Here is a 14,394-nt window from a genome sequence, read left to right as displayed (position 1 = left end):
CTTTAAAAAGTAATGCAAATGTAGGCAGAACTGCAATTCATCAGTTACAGTCTTTGTACAAAAGATACAATTAATGTACGCAGGTTTGTTTTCTAAACTTGATGTCCATTTATACTGTGCAGAGTAAGATGGAAGAGTACGAGGAATAAGAGAAATAAGATGCATTACATGACTGAAGAATTGCACTGCAATGCTTTCTTTTCACAGAAACGCTTTCAATATAGAAAACCTTATTTTTCGTGGAAGTAAACAGCTCTCAATGACGCACGCAGAGTTCAGTGGCCTCTTGAGAGGCAGAACAGATGCAGCCCTGACTGACCACCATAACCCCCCTCCACCACCCTCCTCCCCCATCACTCTGCTACAGGTTTCTGATCATGGCACACATGCTGCAGCTCTCCGGCTCGTGTGCAGCAAGGCTGTGAACTCGAAGGGTCAAGCAACGGCAGCGGCAGCAGCAGCAGCAGGAGGAGACTGCGACTCTGTTCCAATCTGATCCCATAAAGTTACAAGTAGTCTACCTGCAGCTTCCCAGGCACTCGCGCCAGTCGTCAGGGTGGGAATGGTGGGAAAGTGTGCTTAAGTACGTGACAAAAAACAAAAACAAATGGTCTCTGGCTCTCACCCTTCATTTCACACGGGCTACTTTAAGAAGGCTGCGGGAGAAAAACACTGGAACCACTTTACACAGTCCAGCAGTAATGAAGCGGCTTTTTTTACTGCCCATTGTGCCAAACTCTGGTTTAGTGAATGGAATGAAAATTGCATGCAAAATTGAATCCAATCTCTAAAGCCAGTGGCTACCAGTAACCTCTTTAAGGGTCCAGAATCACAGAAAAATGGATTTCACTTGTTTTCCTGGAATAAATGAGTTTGCAGTAATTGTGTAAATACTGTTAAAAGTTCAAAGTACTGTTTGATTTAAGGAACGATCCTTTAACATGGCTTGTTTTGTATTCACTGATTTTCTGATGTCACAAGAAGTCACTGAGAAGTTATTAAGGTACACTATGTAGACACCTGTTCATTCACTGTATTGGTTATTCTGCTTTTGTTGGAGTAACTGTCTCTACTGACAAGGAATGGCTTTAAATCTACTTCACTTTGAAACCTTGAGGCTTTGAGGACTTTTTCTGATTGCATTTCTGACTTCTCAACAAGTATTAGTGAGGTCAGGTTGCTAAACAATCGCTACTCCACCGCATCCCGACTCCTTACCTTCAAGTACCAAAAAAATACTGAATGAAGCACCATTAATCCAGATAATGTTCATCAGGCTTTATCTTGATATCTTCTGATATACCTGATATTAGGCATAGTGCCAATATATGTTTGTTTATCAGTTGTATTGGCAATACTTCTCAACATGAATTTAGGGCTGGGCAACATCTTACAAATATTGATCCATTGAAAACCGTTTTAGACAAGATAAAAAAGGACACTGTATAGCAATATGTCTCTACTGTGTAAAAAACTTTTATATAAAAAAATGCATCACTGTAATATCACAACTGCTTAACAATTTGTGCAATTTAATTCATAAACATAATACATTACATAGTGCTTTTTTTTCTTTTAAACATATCAAATGTCTTAATTATGCTGTACAGCTTAGTGTGCATTTGCACAGCTGTGAAGAAAAGTGAAGGTTTTTTGTATAAAATTTGTTCGTTGTTCATATGCATGCACTAAATATTCTGCACTTTAATATGTTGGTAGGCTTTTTTGATTAGATTTTTAGTTTAGATTAATATTACTGTTTATACTACTTTTCGGTATCTACTAAATGATTGTTATGCTTTATAAAACTAATATTATTTTTGCAAAAATACCCTGAGATTATTTTAGGGTCATATAGCCCACCCCTAGTAACCACTAAAATAAATGTAGAGTATCTCCAAATATTCAGCCCAACACAGCTCTGAAAATTTACATTAAATATCCATTCATACTGTAGTTCATAGGAGTGATTTAGCTCCAAGGGCTTTTTAAATAGTGCAAAAAATCAAGACACCCAATCAGAAAGACACAGTAACAAAAACTCAGTCTCAATCACATCTTTTCCAATTAATGTAAACGACAGATACATACAATAAGAAAAGTTTGAAGTTAAAAGTTAAAATCTAGGCCATCTATCCATCATATTTTTTAAACTCAACTCATCCTCCTAAACATCCCCAGATATCACAGCAGCAGACAGGATAAGTCTGCCTGAAGTAGGGAAAGAAGCTAGCGTCTGATGATTGGCTGCAATAGAGGGAACAGCAGGGGGTCTCTGGAAGACCCTGCAGCTTGTTGACGAGATCAGTCAGAAGGAACTCAGAAGGTGTGATTCAGGCTTAGGGTGGAACTACATGCTGGGAGAGAAGTGGAGTGCACAGATCATCAATAAGGTGGTGAAAATCATGCTCATGCCCTCAGCTGTGCAATCTTATATTTTTCTCCCATACATTGAGAGGAACATAGATCTAAATACGTACTATCTGCCTTGCAAACAGTTAATTCACTTTTTAATACACGTCAATAGTGCGAGTCAATCAGGATTTATTTATTTAGCAACAATAAAGTAGAGGACACACATTTGTTTTTATTTGTACTTTCAATTATTATTAAGTACTAATGTGATAAATATACCAAACTCATGCAGCAATTAAAGACATGAATATATGCACCGTTCAAGCATAACCTTGTTTCTACACCCATTATCCATTTCCAGCTTCACTGATCATATAGGACACTTTATAGTTATAGTATTATATTATTATATTATTGCAGACTCTTATGCATACCTTACTACTATCCTTCGTTCACCCTGTTCTTCAAATGGTCAAGACCCCCCAGGACCACTACAGAACAGCTATTATTTGGGTGGTGGGTCATTCCCAGCTCTGCAGCGAGACTGATATAGAGGTGGGGTGTTAGTGTGTGCTGCGCTGGCATGAGTGGATCAATCACAGCAGTGCTGCTGGAGTTTTTAAACACTTCAGTGTCCTTTATGATTAATGGAGCTGAAATGGGTGTAGAAACAAGGTTATAATGTTATGTTTGAACTGTGCATTTACTTTGTCTTTAATTGAGTTTTGCGTACTAATTGCATTTGAACTTTATAATAATTGACATCACAAATAAATAAAAAAAGCAAAAAAATCGCTGTGTCCCTTATTATTAGTATGCTATTTATGTATAAATGTTTTTCTTTCCTCATAGTATTAATAATTTTCCTTCTTAATTTTAAGTTTTAGGATCTTCCCTTTTTCCCACTCTGTAACACAATATATCTGTCACATGATCAGCCCTACCTGCTTTTACTCTAAGCCCCAGATATTCCTAGTCAAAAATATTTCATAGTTGTTGTTGTCGGTCATATTGTTTTGCTTGATTTAATTATTTGAATAAAAATCTTAAATAAGGATATTTAGAATCTACTGAAAATATTGACATGTTGGCATGTCTCCAACATATACTTTGTAATTTTTAGGTGAATAAACAAATATCAAACTATAGACCCTAAAACTGAATTAAGCTGTGATAGTGCAGTAAAATATGCACTGGAAGCAGAAGTGATGACAAAAGTAATCGCTGACTAATTGACTAATCAGAAAACAATCAATAAATTAGTCGACTAATCCCTTGCTGTTCCCTGCATTCTCATAAATCCGCAACACAGGTGTGAAATGAAGGAATGTGAAAAGCGTAGCCTTATAAAACTGATAAAGTTCACTCCAAATAATACAATTACAGCTTCTCATCCCCAGCCATTCTTTGTCAGAAAGCCATATCACCATCATGAATAATCAACAAGGTTATGACTGGCTCGTTCATTGGATTAGTAAGTGTTTAACCAGAGCGCCATATCTTCTCACGTCATGCTCGGCTTTATTATGCAGCGCCGCTTACAGCCTCTTTCTGAAGTGCTAATGGCTTTGTCTGAAGCTCATAATCACTGGCCTGTCAGAATATGAATGCTTCTGGTTGCTAGGAAGCAGAAGCACTAAAAGGCTACGATTGCTCTGCGTGTGTCAATGTGCGCCTCTGTTGCTTCCTAATGAGTAGCCAATGACAGTAACGGCTCATTTAAAGATCAGATAAACAGCGTCTCCCAAAATATCATCTGCTCGTACAATCAGCAGGAAAACAGCAGCGCTGTGATGGCATGATAGGAGCCATGTGCATCATAGTCTTCTAAGCTTTTATTAAGATTACATGATATGATCATGCGATCATACACCTTGCTGTATATTACAGACTTGCCAAAAATTACAGGACAGAAGGAAGAACCCCTTTTAATGAATGCTACATTCACCTGCCTTAACATTGAACCTACTGCTGATACACATGTGCAAAACCTCAAACATAGCCTGTCTAGACCTCTGTAAAGAAGTATTAAACTATTTGCAGTGGATTAACATGAACCTAACGCTGTGTTCACACTATAAAGTAACAAGCTTGACTCTAGTGGGTGTGTTCGAGGCTGTTTGAGGCTGTCAGGAGTGAGTGGGTCCTGGTGTGGCCAGTTTGCATGCTAGCAAGCTACCTCTAGAGCCATCCACTACTTTCTGCTACTATTTTTACTTCTTTCTTCGCCCCTATATTTGTAAAAATCATTTAAAACAGAAAAGGAAGAAACAGCGGTTAAATGCCCTATGCTATGTTCACATTCTGCACTCTAATTTGATCAAATATTGCGATAAAGATTTTTAACATATCGCCCAGGTCTAGTTACGAAAGAAAAATAAGCTATTAAAGTACTATTATCATCATTCCAGATAACAACGGTGACTTCTGAGGCCTCATTTGCATATCAGGCACTCTGACTGGTTAGAGGCCTCATTTGCATATCTCCACCTTGAAAAAAACAGCCACTATCAAGACTGTTCAACACTTAGCTTTCACCACTCAACCTCTGGAATTCCTGCTCATAGCAATCAAGCACCAGGACACAATATGGTGCTGAGTCCAGTGCCAAACATGCTAATCAGGCTATAAATCATTGATGAAGCAGGACGAGTAGAGACGGACCACTGGAGCTGTTCCCACTACAACATTTATCTTCTCAGCTCCAGCAGTAGCAGCAGCAGCAGAGCTCAGCAGAGTGGCGGTGGCCTACCTGACTGGGGTCGTGTGATGGCACTCTCGTACACGGGGATGCCCTCGCCCACGTTGTTGAAAGCCTTCAGCGTGATCACGTAGTGCGAGCTGGGATCTGGCGAGCAGAAGGGGGGAAATCATTTAGCTAATCAAGCCTCCGGCTCCTCAGGGAACCCCTCTCATATTCATCATCCTGGCAGGGGTGCATATTTAAATGCCATTATTGATTCTCTTTCTCATGTAATTAGCCGAATTATGAGAGCTTCAATTATGCACAATTTCTTTCCTTGATTATTTTTTCTCCCCATCTCCCCGCCCCCCATTCAAAATGTAATTAAAGCGGGTGGAGCAACTAGGGGACTTCTCCCACTCCTCAACATCCACTCACTCCCCTACCTCCAACAGGAATTCCTTTTACTGTAGCATACACTCAGATCTAATCAAAGTCATTTAATGAGTTTATGATGAAGCTAATGGATAAAACATACAATTTAATACAGTTTCTATGGAAACATAAACGAGTAGTAAAAACACTACACACGCCATGCTCATATCAATATGAATAATTTCCCAGTTTGTCTACTTCATTAAAATAAAGAAGTGACTCTTGGTAAATTAGTGAAGTAAGAGCTTACCCAGGTTCTCAATGCTGTAGTATCTCTGCTTGTAGTCCACTTTAATGGTCTGAGCATGAGGACTCCCGATGCCGTAGCCGATGATATAACCCCTGACCACGATGTCCTGGTTCTCTGGGGGAGACCAGCTGACCACGATGCTGTTGACCAGAGGGCGTACATGCAGGGAACCGGGAACATCTGGCACTCGAGACTCTGGAACACAGATACACAGACCCACATGTCAACGAGAGAGTTTGTGCTGGGATCCGCAGATTTTAGCAGGCTAAATTATAATACAAAAACTTTGGCAAGCCTAACTGCTATGCTTGTAACTGTGCCTAGACACTGCATCTAGATTCTAATCACGACTCATGCCTATGCCATTTTAGACACGCCCCAAAATAGAAAAAATGTTTTGGGACACATGCTTACTCATTGTTTCTTCCAAAATCAAGCAAATTAAAAAGTGTTTAAATAAAAATAGTAATATCTGGCTGGACTACGTCCTATATCGTGAGTTAATTGGGAATGTCACTAAAATTTTCCAAGTTGCCTGCAAACACTTACAAAAACTAAGCATATACAGCTCTGGAAAAAATGAAGAGATCACTTTCTGAATCAGTTTTTCTGATTTTGCTATTTATAGGTTGATGTTTGAGTAAAATGAACATTGTTGTTTTATTCTATAAACTAGGAGCAACATCAATATTTGGTGGAATAACCCTGGTATTTAATCACAGTTTTAAGGCATCTTGGCATGTTCTCCTCCACCAGTCTTACACATTGCTTTTGGATAATTTTATGTCACTCCTGGTGCAAACATTCATGCAGCTCAGCTTGTTTTGATGGCTTGTGATCATCCATCTTCAACTCATTTTTAAGTGGTCTCAAATTTTTTTTCCAGAGCTGTATGTTTGACAGAGAAAAAAATTGGTTTTGATTTTATGAAACATTTAATCACCCAGGGCTAAATGGGTGAAACAACATACACTTAAATGCCAAAAAAACATTCTAAAGAACTTTCACTTGATGTCAAAGCACCTTCATTTTTAGGTAATATGAATGCATTTACGTATTTCAGTTACATTTGAGTCATATTTCGTTGTTTGCTCTTACCATCTAGATCGCTCTCGAAAGTCTCAGCGGTGGTCCAGTCTGTGGCGGGACCTGTGCCGTTCACTGTGATGGCTGAGACACGGACTGTGTATTCAGTTCCACGCTGCAAACCTAAAAAAACAACATACAGTGTTCACTAGAAATATGTTTTCGATTAAAGACAGAAGAAACAACTGTTTGTGTTTTGGGAAGCTGTTAGCCAAACTACGAGATTGACTGATAATTTTCTAATTAGCTGACAGTTTTTTGGTTGTGTTTCTACTTTGAGTGGTTTCAGTGATAGCTGCTTTTACATATCCCAAGACAAAAATGCAAATACAGTATGAAAAAAACAGTTTAAACCCATATGGATATGATGTGTTCTTGTCACTTCACAGGTTATATATGTTAATAGTCGATGTGGAAACCTGGTCAGTGTGGATACCTCTGGTTTGTGCTCCAGTGGCTCCAGTAAGAAACGCAGCACACAGGTAAGTATGTGAACAAATATGATCATTTCTGGCTCATTTAGTTGTCTACAGAAACGTATGGCCAAACAGAAAGCTTATTTCTAGCCTGCTGGCACTCCATATATAATAAAAAGCTGCCACCGCAAATCAGGCAAGGGGGTGGGTGGAGGGGCACCAATTCCCTTTTATGGTCTCTACAAAAAGAGGAGAGAGGGAGAAAGAAAATCCTTGAGGCGTGTTGTCTGAAAGCCTGAGATTAATGAGACTAGTCGTCTTATTCCACCAATTATTTAGGGCTCAACCCTCTGGGTGGAACAACAAAAATCACCTCCATACTTCACCCCAGCATGTTCTCCTCAGAATATTAACTGAGGCAAGATCAATACCACGGCCAACAGAGACTCGGTACTGATGATTTCAGCAGAGCTGAACTATACAAGCCAGTTTATAGGCTACTGATTAATTCTCTGCCTGTCGCCCTGTCGTACAGATTATTTACTCTGACAGTCCGTGTTGCTTTGCATAGGAAGACGACAAAGACTGTAGAGAATAAACGAGAACGAGGGAGAAAACAGCGGCTTGTTCCGTAATCTCAGACACATCAGCAGTCTGGTTTTTGTCTTGAGGCTGTTTTGGAATTCAAAGGCGCTGGGAAAAGCCTGCTGTCTTTAAATAACACGTAGCACTTGTAATTGCTTTAAAATGTTAATAAGCGTCTGCTCCGCCACTGTTTGAACGCTAAACGCAGAAGGCTGCGACTCTCCCTTGAGCCGACCCCTCAGCCACCGCCGGAGAACGCGGCGCTGCAGCCCTGTCCTCCTCCAAGGCCTCCCGTCTCGCCGCCTTGCCTTTGAATTAACAAACATCCCCCTCATCTCACCCCAAAGAGAATCAGGAACGCGCACTAAGTGCGTATTCTCTTTGATGCCGGCCACAGCGTGACGCCCCTGCGAACGCTGCTGAAATTGCATTTGAATTTAATGCCATTTCCGCTTTGCTTTTTTCCATTCGCGGATGTACACACTTGCATGGAGAGCGATGAAAGGAACCTGGACTGCTGGCAGAAGCATGTCTCTACCTGGAGGACTACGAGTCTACTGCCTTATGAGTATCTATTCAAAGGCAGGGGCAGAAATGCAGGTGTGTCTGTGTGTGTTTGTGTATGTGTGATATCTGACAGTACTAAAGACACAAGAGACACCATTCTGTTCGCAAATGTGGCTGCTGCCACTGTTATAGCAGGTTTTCCTACAGCTCTGAAACAAATCTGAGCGTTATCTGTGTTTATCATGTGAAAAAGTGTGCAAAAGAGATATGATCATGGTTAATAACTTACTTATTTTACACTACTACTTTATTTAATTTAGCAGAATGCTGGAAGGGTTGTGGAATAGATGTCCACAAACATTTGGATTGGATGCATAGTGTATTTTACTATCTCTAAATATTGTTATAAATCGATGACTAAATGTTTGTATGTTTAAATATGTTTTCAAAAAAGTCAAAGGTTTCCATGAGGTAAGTTATGCTAAGGCCCCAATGGAGTAGATTAATGCAACATTATGTGAGCTTTTTTTTTTTATTATGCTTGCACTCTCACTTCTTATGTACTCCTTATCTATACACATGCATTTGTTGACAAGCTTAAGTAAAAGAATCATGTGGACTTGTTAGAGCTAATTTACAGCATTTTAAACAAATATCACTTGAGTTGTGAAGCATTACACAGATCAAGTCAGAACAGAATAATAGTTTTCTGATATTTGATTGCGTACCATCGATGAGCTGACTGAGCTGATTTCCTGCTGTGATCTCTGAAACTTCGCTCTTCCTCGCGCCTTTCCTGTAACGAATCTTGTACCCGGTGACCTCTCCGTTTTGAGCATCTGGAGGAGGGGGCTGCCATCGGATCATTAGGCTCTGTAAGATCAGACAATACAAATAAATCAGTGAAGAAATACTTAGCACATAGTTACGTAAACAATAAGGCTGCAAGATACAGTAGGGATCATAGTTATTTGGACAGTGTTTTTTTTGTTTGTTTACTGTATACCTGTTTAGGAATTACAGCAATTTTATATACAATTCATTCTTTTCCATAGCCTCACACATACTTTTAGAACAGACTCATAAGCTTTGTGTTTAAAAAAGCATGTTCCAGAGCTTTCACAGCCCACATATGGACAGGTAATACTTGATTAACATGAGCATGGAATGGGTTTGTGATCCAGTCCATACATTATCATCTGTCAAACATGGTGGAGGTAGTGTTATTCCACAGGCATATATGACTCTTCAGAATGTCCAGAGTAAAATTCTGTTACACACACAACCACAGATCCAAATGAGCAGTTCTGTGTGTATTTGGCTGAGCGTGTCGCATTACACTACCAAACTATACTCAGCTATAAACACACATTTATTATATTTATTGCTGCGGTTATTCTACTGTTTGCAATAAGACAGTGCACTTTATTTTAGCACTGTTTGCATAACACTGCACACAGAACTTTACTAATATCTTTAACTTGTATCACAGATTTTTCTACTTATGTCTCAATATCTTGTGAGGTAGTGGAGAAGTAGCAAAGTGAGAATTTCATTGTATAGTGTAACTACCCGTTTACTGTGCACATAAGAATAAAACCCTTAAATCTATGCATTTAGGCAATCAATTGTGATCACATCACCCAGGATGCATGTGAATGCAGACAATGTGTTCTATTGTAATCAAAATAAGGTATTCTGTCCCTACACGCATTCACAGTCTGTAAGCACATTTCCTGCTGTACATAATAATCATGCACTGAATAACCTACCCATGTAGAAAGGTGTCCCGCAGATCTGCTCACATTTTGAATATTCCCTTCCCACAATGCTCTACCTGCACTCAACAGGGGGGACGCAGAATCACTATAGTAACAGGTTGCTGTGCAGGCATCTAACCTGAGCCATTGTCCCCCTGAGGTGCCCATTAGAGGGTACACTCCACCTCGCCATAAAGCACGCGCACATGTTTATCCGGGGAGGGCTTTACTGCAAAGGGCACTGAGTGAGCGAGAGAGCAAGCAAGTGAATGCCTTTGTCTCTCTCTCTCTTTCTCTCCCTCTTTCCATGCTGAAACCATGAATAATAGACAATGCTGAGAGAGGCAGGGAGGGGAGAAAAGAGGACCCCGAGGCCCAGCAGCCTGAGATGGATACGGGCCGCTAGCTGCAGGGCCTACAGTGCATTCTGGGAGAGGAAAGTGGAGGCAACAGAGAGAGAGGGGGGGAGAACCAGCGTGGGAGGGAAGTTAATTAATGGTACCCACCCACGGTCCCGCATTCATAGGCCGGGGGAATAAGCCAAATTAAATCGGCGGTAAGTGTGCAATTACTTTATTCCCATTTCCTGTTCAATCCAGTTTAAGTCATTAAGTGTTTCCGATTAGTTTTTTATTTTTTCTTCCTGCTCTGCCCAAACAACGTGCTTTAATTGACTTCGGAAGTTGCAGAGGGAGTAAAGAAAGGTGTTTTGAAGGCTGTGAGCGTGGTGTGTAACTCTGAAGCTCTGCAAATGTGTATTTTGTGTTTGCATTAGGGCTGTTCACCATATGGGGGAGAAATTAACATACCGTACACTTTTACATACTGCAATTGCGTGCCTCAGAAAACATTAAAGGAATTCTTCATGCTGTGGGAAGCAAGGGTACTTAATCTCTAATCTCAAGCCGCTGAATTAGTAGCACACGGCCGATTACCAAGAACAATATCCCTGAAATTGCTTTGAGAGGAACAGAAACAGACCTGTTGATTCAGAAACGGCATCTGTTCACTGGCTTTGACTGTAAGAGTGTAAATCAAAGTCCATGGCTTTTATGTCGTTGAGCAACACGGTTGAAGGCAATGTTAATGATGGGCCAAAAGCCAGGTCAAAAGCCGAAGACACTTTGCAAATTTAGCTTTAGAAGTCCCTAGTTTTGAGTCTATGGGTTGTATGTATTTTTTTCCTTGTGCCAGTATCACAAAAATAATGGTTAATTTACTACAGTATTCTTAAAGTCTATAAAACAATATATGCAACAATTCTAAAAAACATAAAGGCTAGCTGAAATTTGGTGAGTCTTGATTTAAGAGTCATTTAAAATCATCACGAATCTCAGCTAACCTTTTTTCACTTCTTCACGTGATTTTAATTAGTTAAGCAGTTAAGTTGTTCTTTTTTTTCTCATTAGGTGTGCCCAAATTCAGGACTACATTAGTGGATACACTGCCAGCCAAAATATCCTGAGATTACTGCATGCTGGTGAGAATGTAAGAATATGGCGTCCGCAGAGAAGGAGCAATGGGCAGTTGGGTAAGACTGCAGCTTTTCACACTGTGGTCATTGAGAAATGCAGAATCTAAATTGGGGCACAACTATTGTGGCATTATTTATATGATGAAAGAAACAATAGAAATGCTCCAAAATTGCTCTGAATAAAATTATTTAAAACATTAATTTCCTATGAAAGCTTTTTCCTTCTACATACAAGATTTCTGTCTGACAGCGACAATATGCTTCATCTCTTAGTGGGGAGAAGTAAAAGGTACATCGAAAACACTTTAAACAAAACAAACTAATGACTAGTTTACTTAAAATGTTTTTTTGAATTAAATAAATAAAGGTTTGAAAAGCAAGAGAATGCAAAAAAAAAAAAAAAAAAGGCAAAATGAATTAAAACATACAAAACTGTTTTTGGTATTTGCCATCTGGGCATCACTGTCCATTTTTGGTAATCCACAGTATTAGAAAAACTTTCTATTCACTTTGAGCAGCCCTGCACTAGGGGCAGCATTCCACTAAAAACAGTCAAATCAACAATGCAGAGATGGGCAGAGAGTACCTGAGAGAAACAACAATGCCTTAATTAATCAATTCCCCATTAAACCTAATCTGGATCATGTGATTGTCACTGACCGGTGGTGCTAGTTTATACGTAGAACTCACATTATATTATTCAGATTACATTCTAGCTGCAGTGCTGTTTCAGAGCTGACCTGCCCAGGGCAACTTAAGGCCATGGAGGCCCACTCTACCCTCTCTACATTCTCTAACCTCCATATTCAACTCTGTGAGAGAGGAGACTCAAGTCCTCCAGCCTTGGCAGGACCCATGTCATTACACAATGAAACTTAATTACTCATCCATGAACCCCTCATTAAACTATGCAAATGTATGCATCTGCACATAGAGCTCATATGCGCAGATGGACCTCACAGTGTCTGCGAATCCCGTCACCTTTGCTTTCTCAGCCTAACCGAGAGCAGACAGTCCAGTGACTCAGTGACTTTGTGTGAAAGCAGAATTGCAAATTGGTTTTTAAACAGCTCCGGCGACAGGAAGGGACCTGCGCTCCCAGAGCTGAGAAATATAAATAGTTCTCATAAACAACTTGCAAATGGGGAGGAGAGGAGAGCAGAGTAAGACTGATTGGGGGAGTAAAGCTTTGTGACAGCTCCGTAGTAGAGCGCAGATGTGCTGCTCGCTGCAGTTAAAGCGCAGTAACAGATGAGAGCCTGAATGCGACGCCCGGCACACTTCACGCAGCAGCTGCTGGCACAGCGGCTTAGCTTCCCTATCCCAGATATATCTAGTAAATGAACAATGTTAATGTAGAAACATATAGCCACAATATACAGTGTAATAGTCAAATAAAGTGTTGCACATTTTAAAATATAAATAACTAAAGCCATGACCCCCTACCCCTTACCTTTGAATTTAGTACTTCCACTGTCATATTCTGAGGTGGGGCACCAGGAACTGGGGAAAAATTAAGAAATATTTACAAGCAAAATCCACACATTACAATAAAAAGTATGTCCAATAAATATATATATTTTTTTTTCTAGCAGAAAGCTAGAAAATGTTTGTAAAATATTAAGTACAGCTAATTAAAGACAAAAATGTTCTTTAGGTACCATCAGAGTAGGTTCGCACTGATACATCTTCTGTAGAGACTCCTGGTCCATGCTTGTTATAGGCCACAACCCGGAAGCTGTAGTCTGTGAATTTTTTCAGACCCGTCATGGTGTAGGACAGCCCGCTAACCTCCACGTCCTGCAGGAGAGGAAGAGAGACACGTGTTTAAACTGTTCTTAACAAACAGAAACCCAGTTCTGGAGTACTTTTGCTCTTAAGCATGGCATTCTTAAGCAATGGCTTGATGTTTACAAAGAACTAACCTTCTCATTGTCCAGTCCTTTCTCCATGTAATAGAGCTTGTAGCTCTGAATCTCTCCATTTCCAGTCAGGGGCTTGTCCCAGCTTAGGCTGACTGAGCTGGGGGACACGACCACAGCCTGAAAGTTGGGTGCAGGTCCTGGTACTTGGACTGAAAGACAGGAGAAAAATACTATTAGGGGACTATTAGTTATTTTACGAGAAAGATCGTAACTTTAGCCATTTTAGTGTTAGCTACTGCTGCACTTTTAGAATATTGGGCAGATATAAATACTGTTTAACACTAACCAGGAATTTCTTAGCAATTTATGAGTTACTTTAAGAAAAAATGTTACTATATGAAAGCCAGTTTTCACAAATGAAAAATTAGGACAACATAATTTGAGCTGGTAAAATTAGACTTTTGTTGGCACTTTGTGTTCATGACACAAATACGTTTTTCAATATCAATGTTTTTTTTTATGATTTGTCTTGTTATATACAGTGTATAATGATGCTGATGCAGTGAATAGAACCAGCACATAAGTGAGTTTAGACAATAAGTGAGACAATTAGGTTAAGGAACTGCCCATAAACTTCAAGTTAACTCAAGTATTTAATAAAGTTGCAAATGGGTCAGAATAATTTTACATTTGCAAAGGAATTTAAGTACTAATTTAGTTGCAAAGAGTTTTAAGGAATATTTCTAAATTAAGAATGTTCTTAAGTGCAAGGTTATAAAGTACTTAGTGTTATGAATTGTTATTAAACTTTGTGTTAAAGGTACAGAATTAGAATTCCACATTTGTACAAGGATTAAATTCTCTCCTCAGATAAACAGCTTCAGATACATTCAGAAAGTTTCAGCACAGGGCTGCATATCCTGCAGTTCACCTGTAATTCAGGTAAAAAGCACTCAGCTCTCTTACAGCAGTGTTACA

The 14,394-nt window shown here is 39.6% G+C and overlaps 1 protein-coding gene across 19 annotated transcripts in view; it reads right to left on the bottom strand.

The window, feature by feature from the left end:
• neo1a (neogenin 1a) overlaps positions 1–14,394 on the bottom strand; it is a 183,115-nt gene that overhangs the window by 19,890 nt on the left and 148,831 nt on the right. For all 19 annotated transcript variants that reach the window (XM_022670020.2, XM_022670009.2, XM_022670023.2 and 16 more), the window contains exons 10-16: positions 13,477–13,625; positions 13,213–13,351; positions 13,005–13,054; positions 9,046–9,190; positions 6,822–6,932; positions 5,724–5,918; positions 5,108–5,203 (exon numbers count right to left, since the gene is read on the bottom strand). In XM_022670020.2, the coding sequence (XP_022525741.2) occupies positions 5,108–5,203; positions 5,724–5,918; positions 6,822–6,932; positions 9,046–9,190; positions 13,005–13,054; positions 13,213–13,351; positions 13,477–13,625 (885 nt within the window). The remainder of the gene's footprint in view (positions 1–5,107; positions 5,204–5,723; positions 5,919–6,821; positions 6,933–9,045; positions 9,191–13,004; positions 13,055–13,212; positions 13,352–13,476; positions 13,626–14,394) is intronic.

This window comes from Astyanax mexicanus, chromosome 16 (assembly GCF_023375975.1).
Source record: "Astyanax mexicanus isolate ESR-SI-001 chromosome 16, AstMex3_surface, whole genome shotgun sequence".
Lineage (NCBI taxonomy): Eukaryota > Metazoa > Chordata > Actinopteri > Characiformes > Acestrorhamphidae > Astyanax > Astyanax mexicanus.
This window is presented reverse-complemented; position numbering and strand designations above follow the sequence as displayed.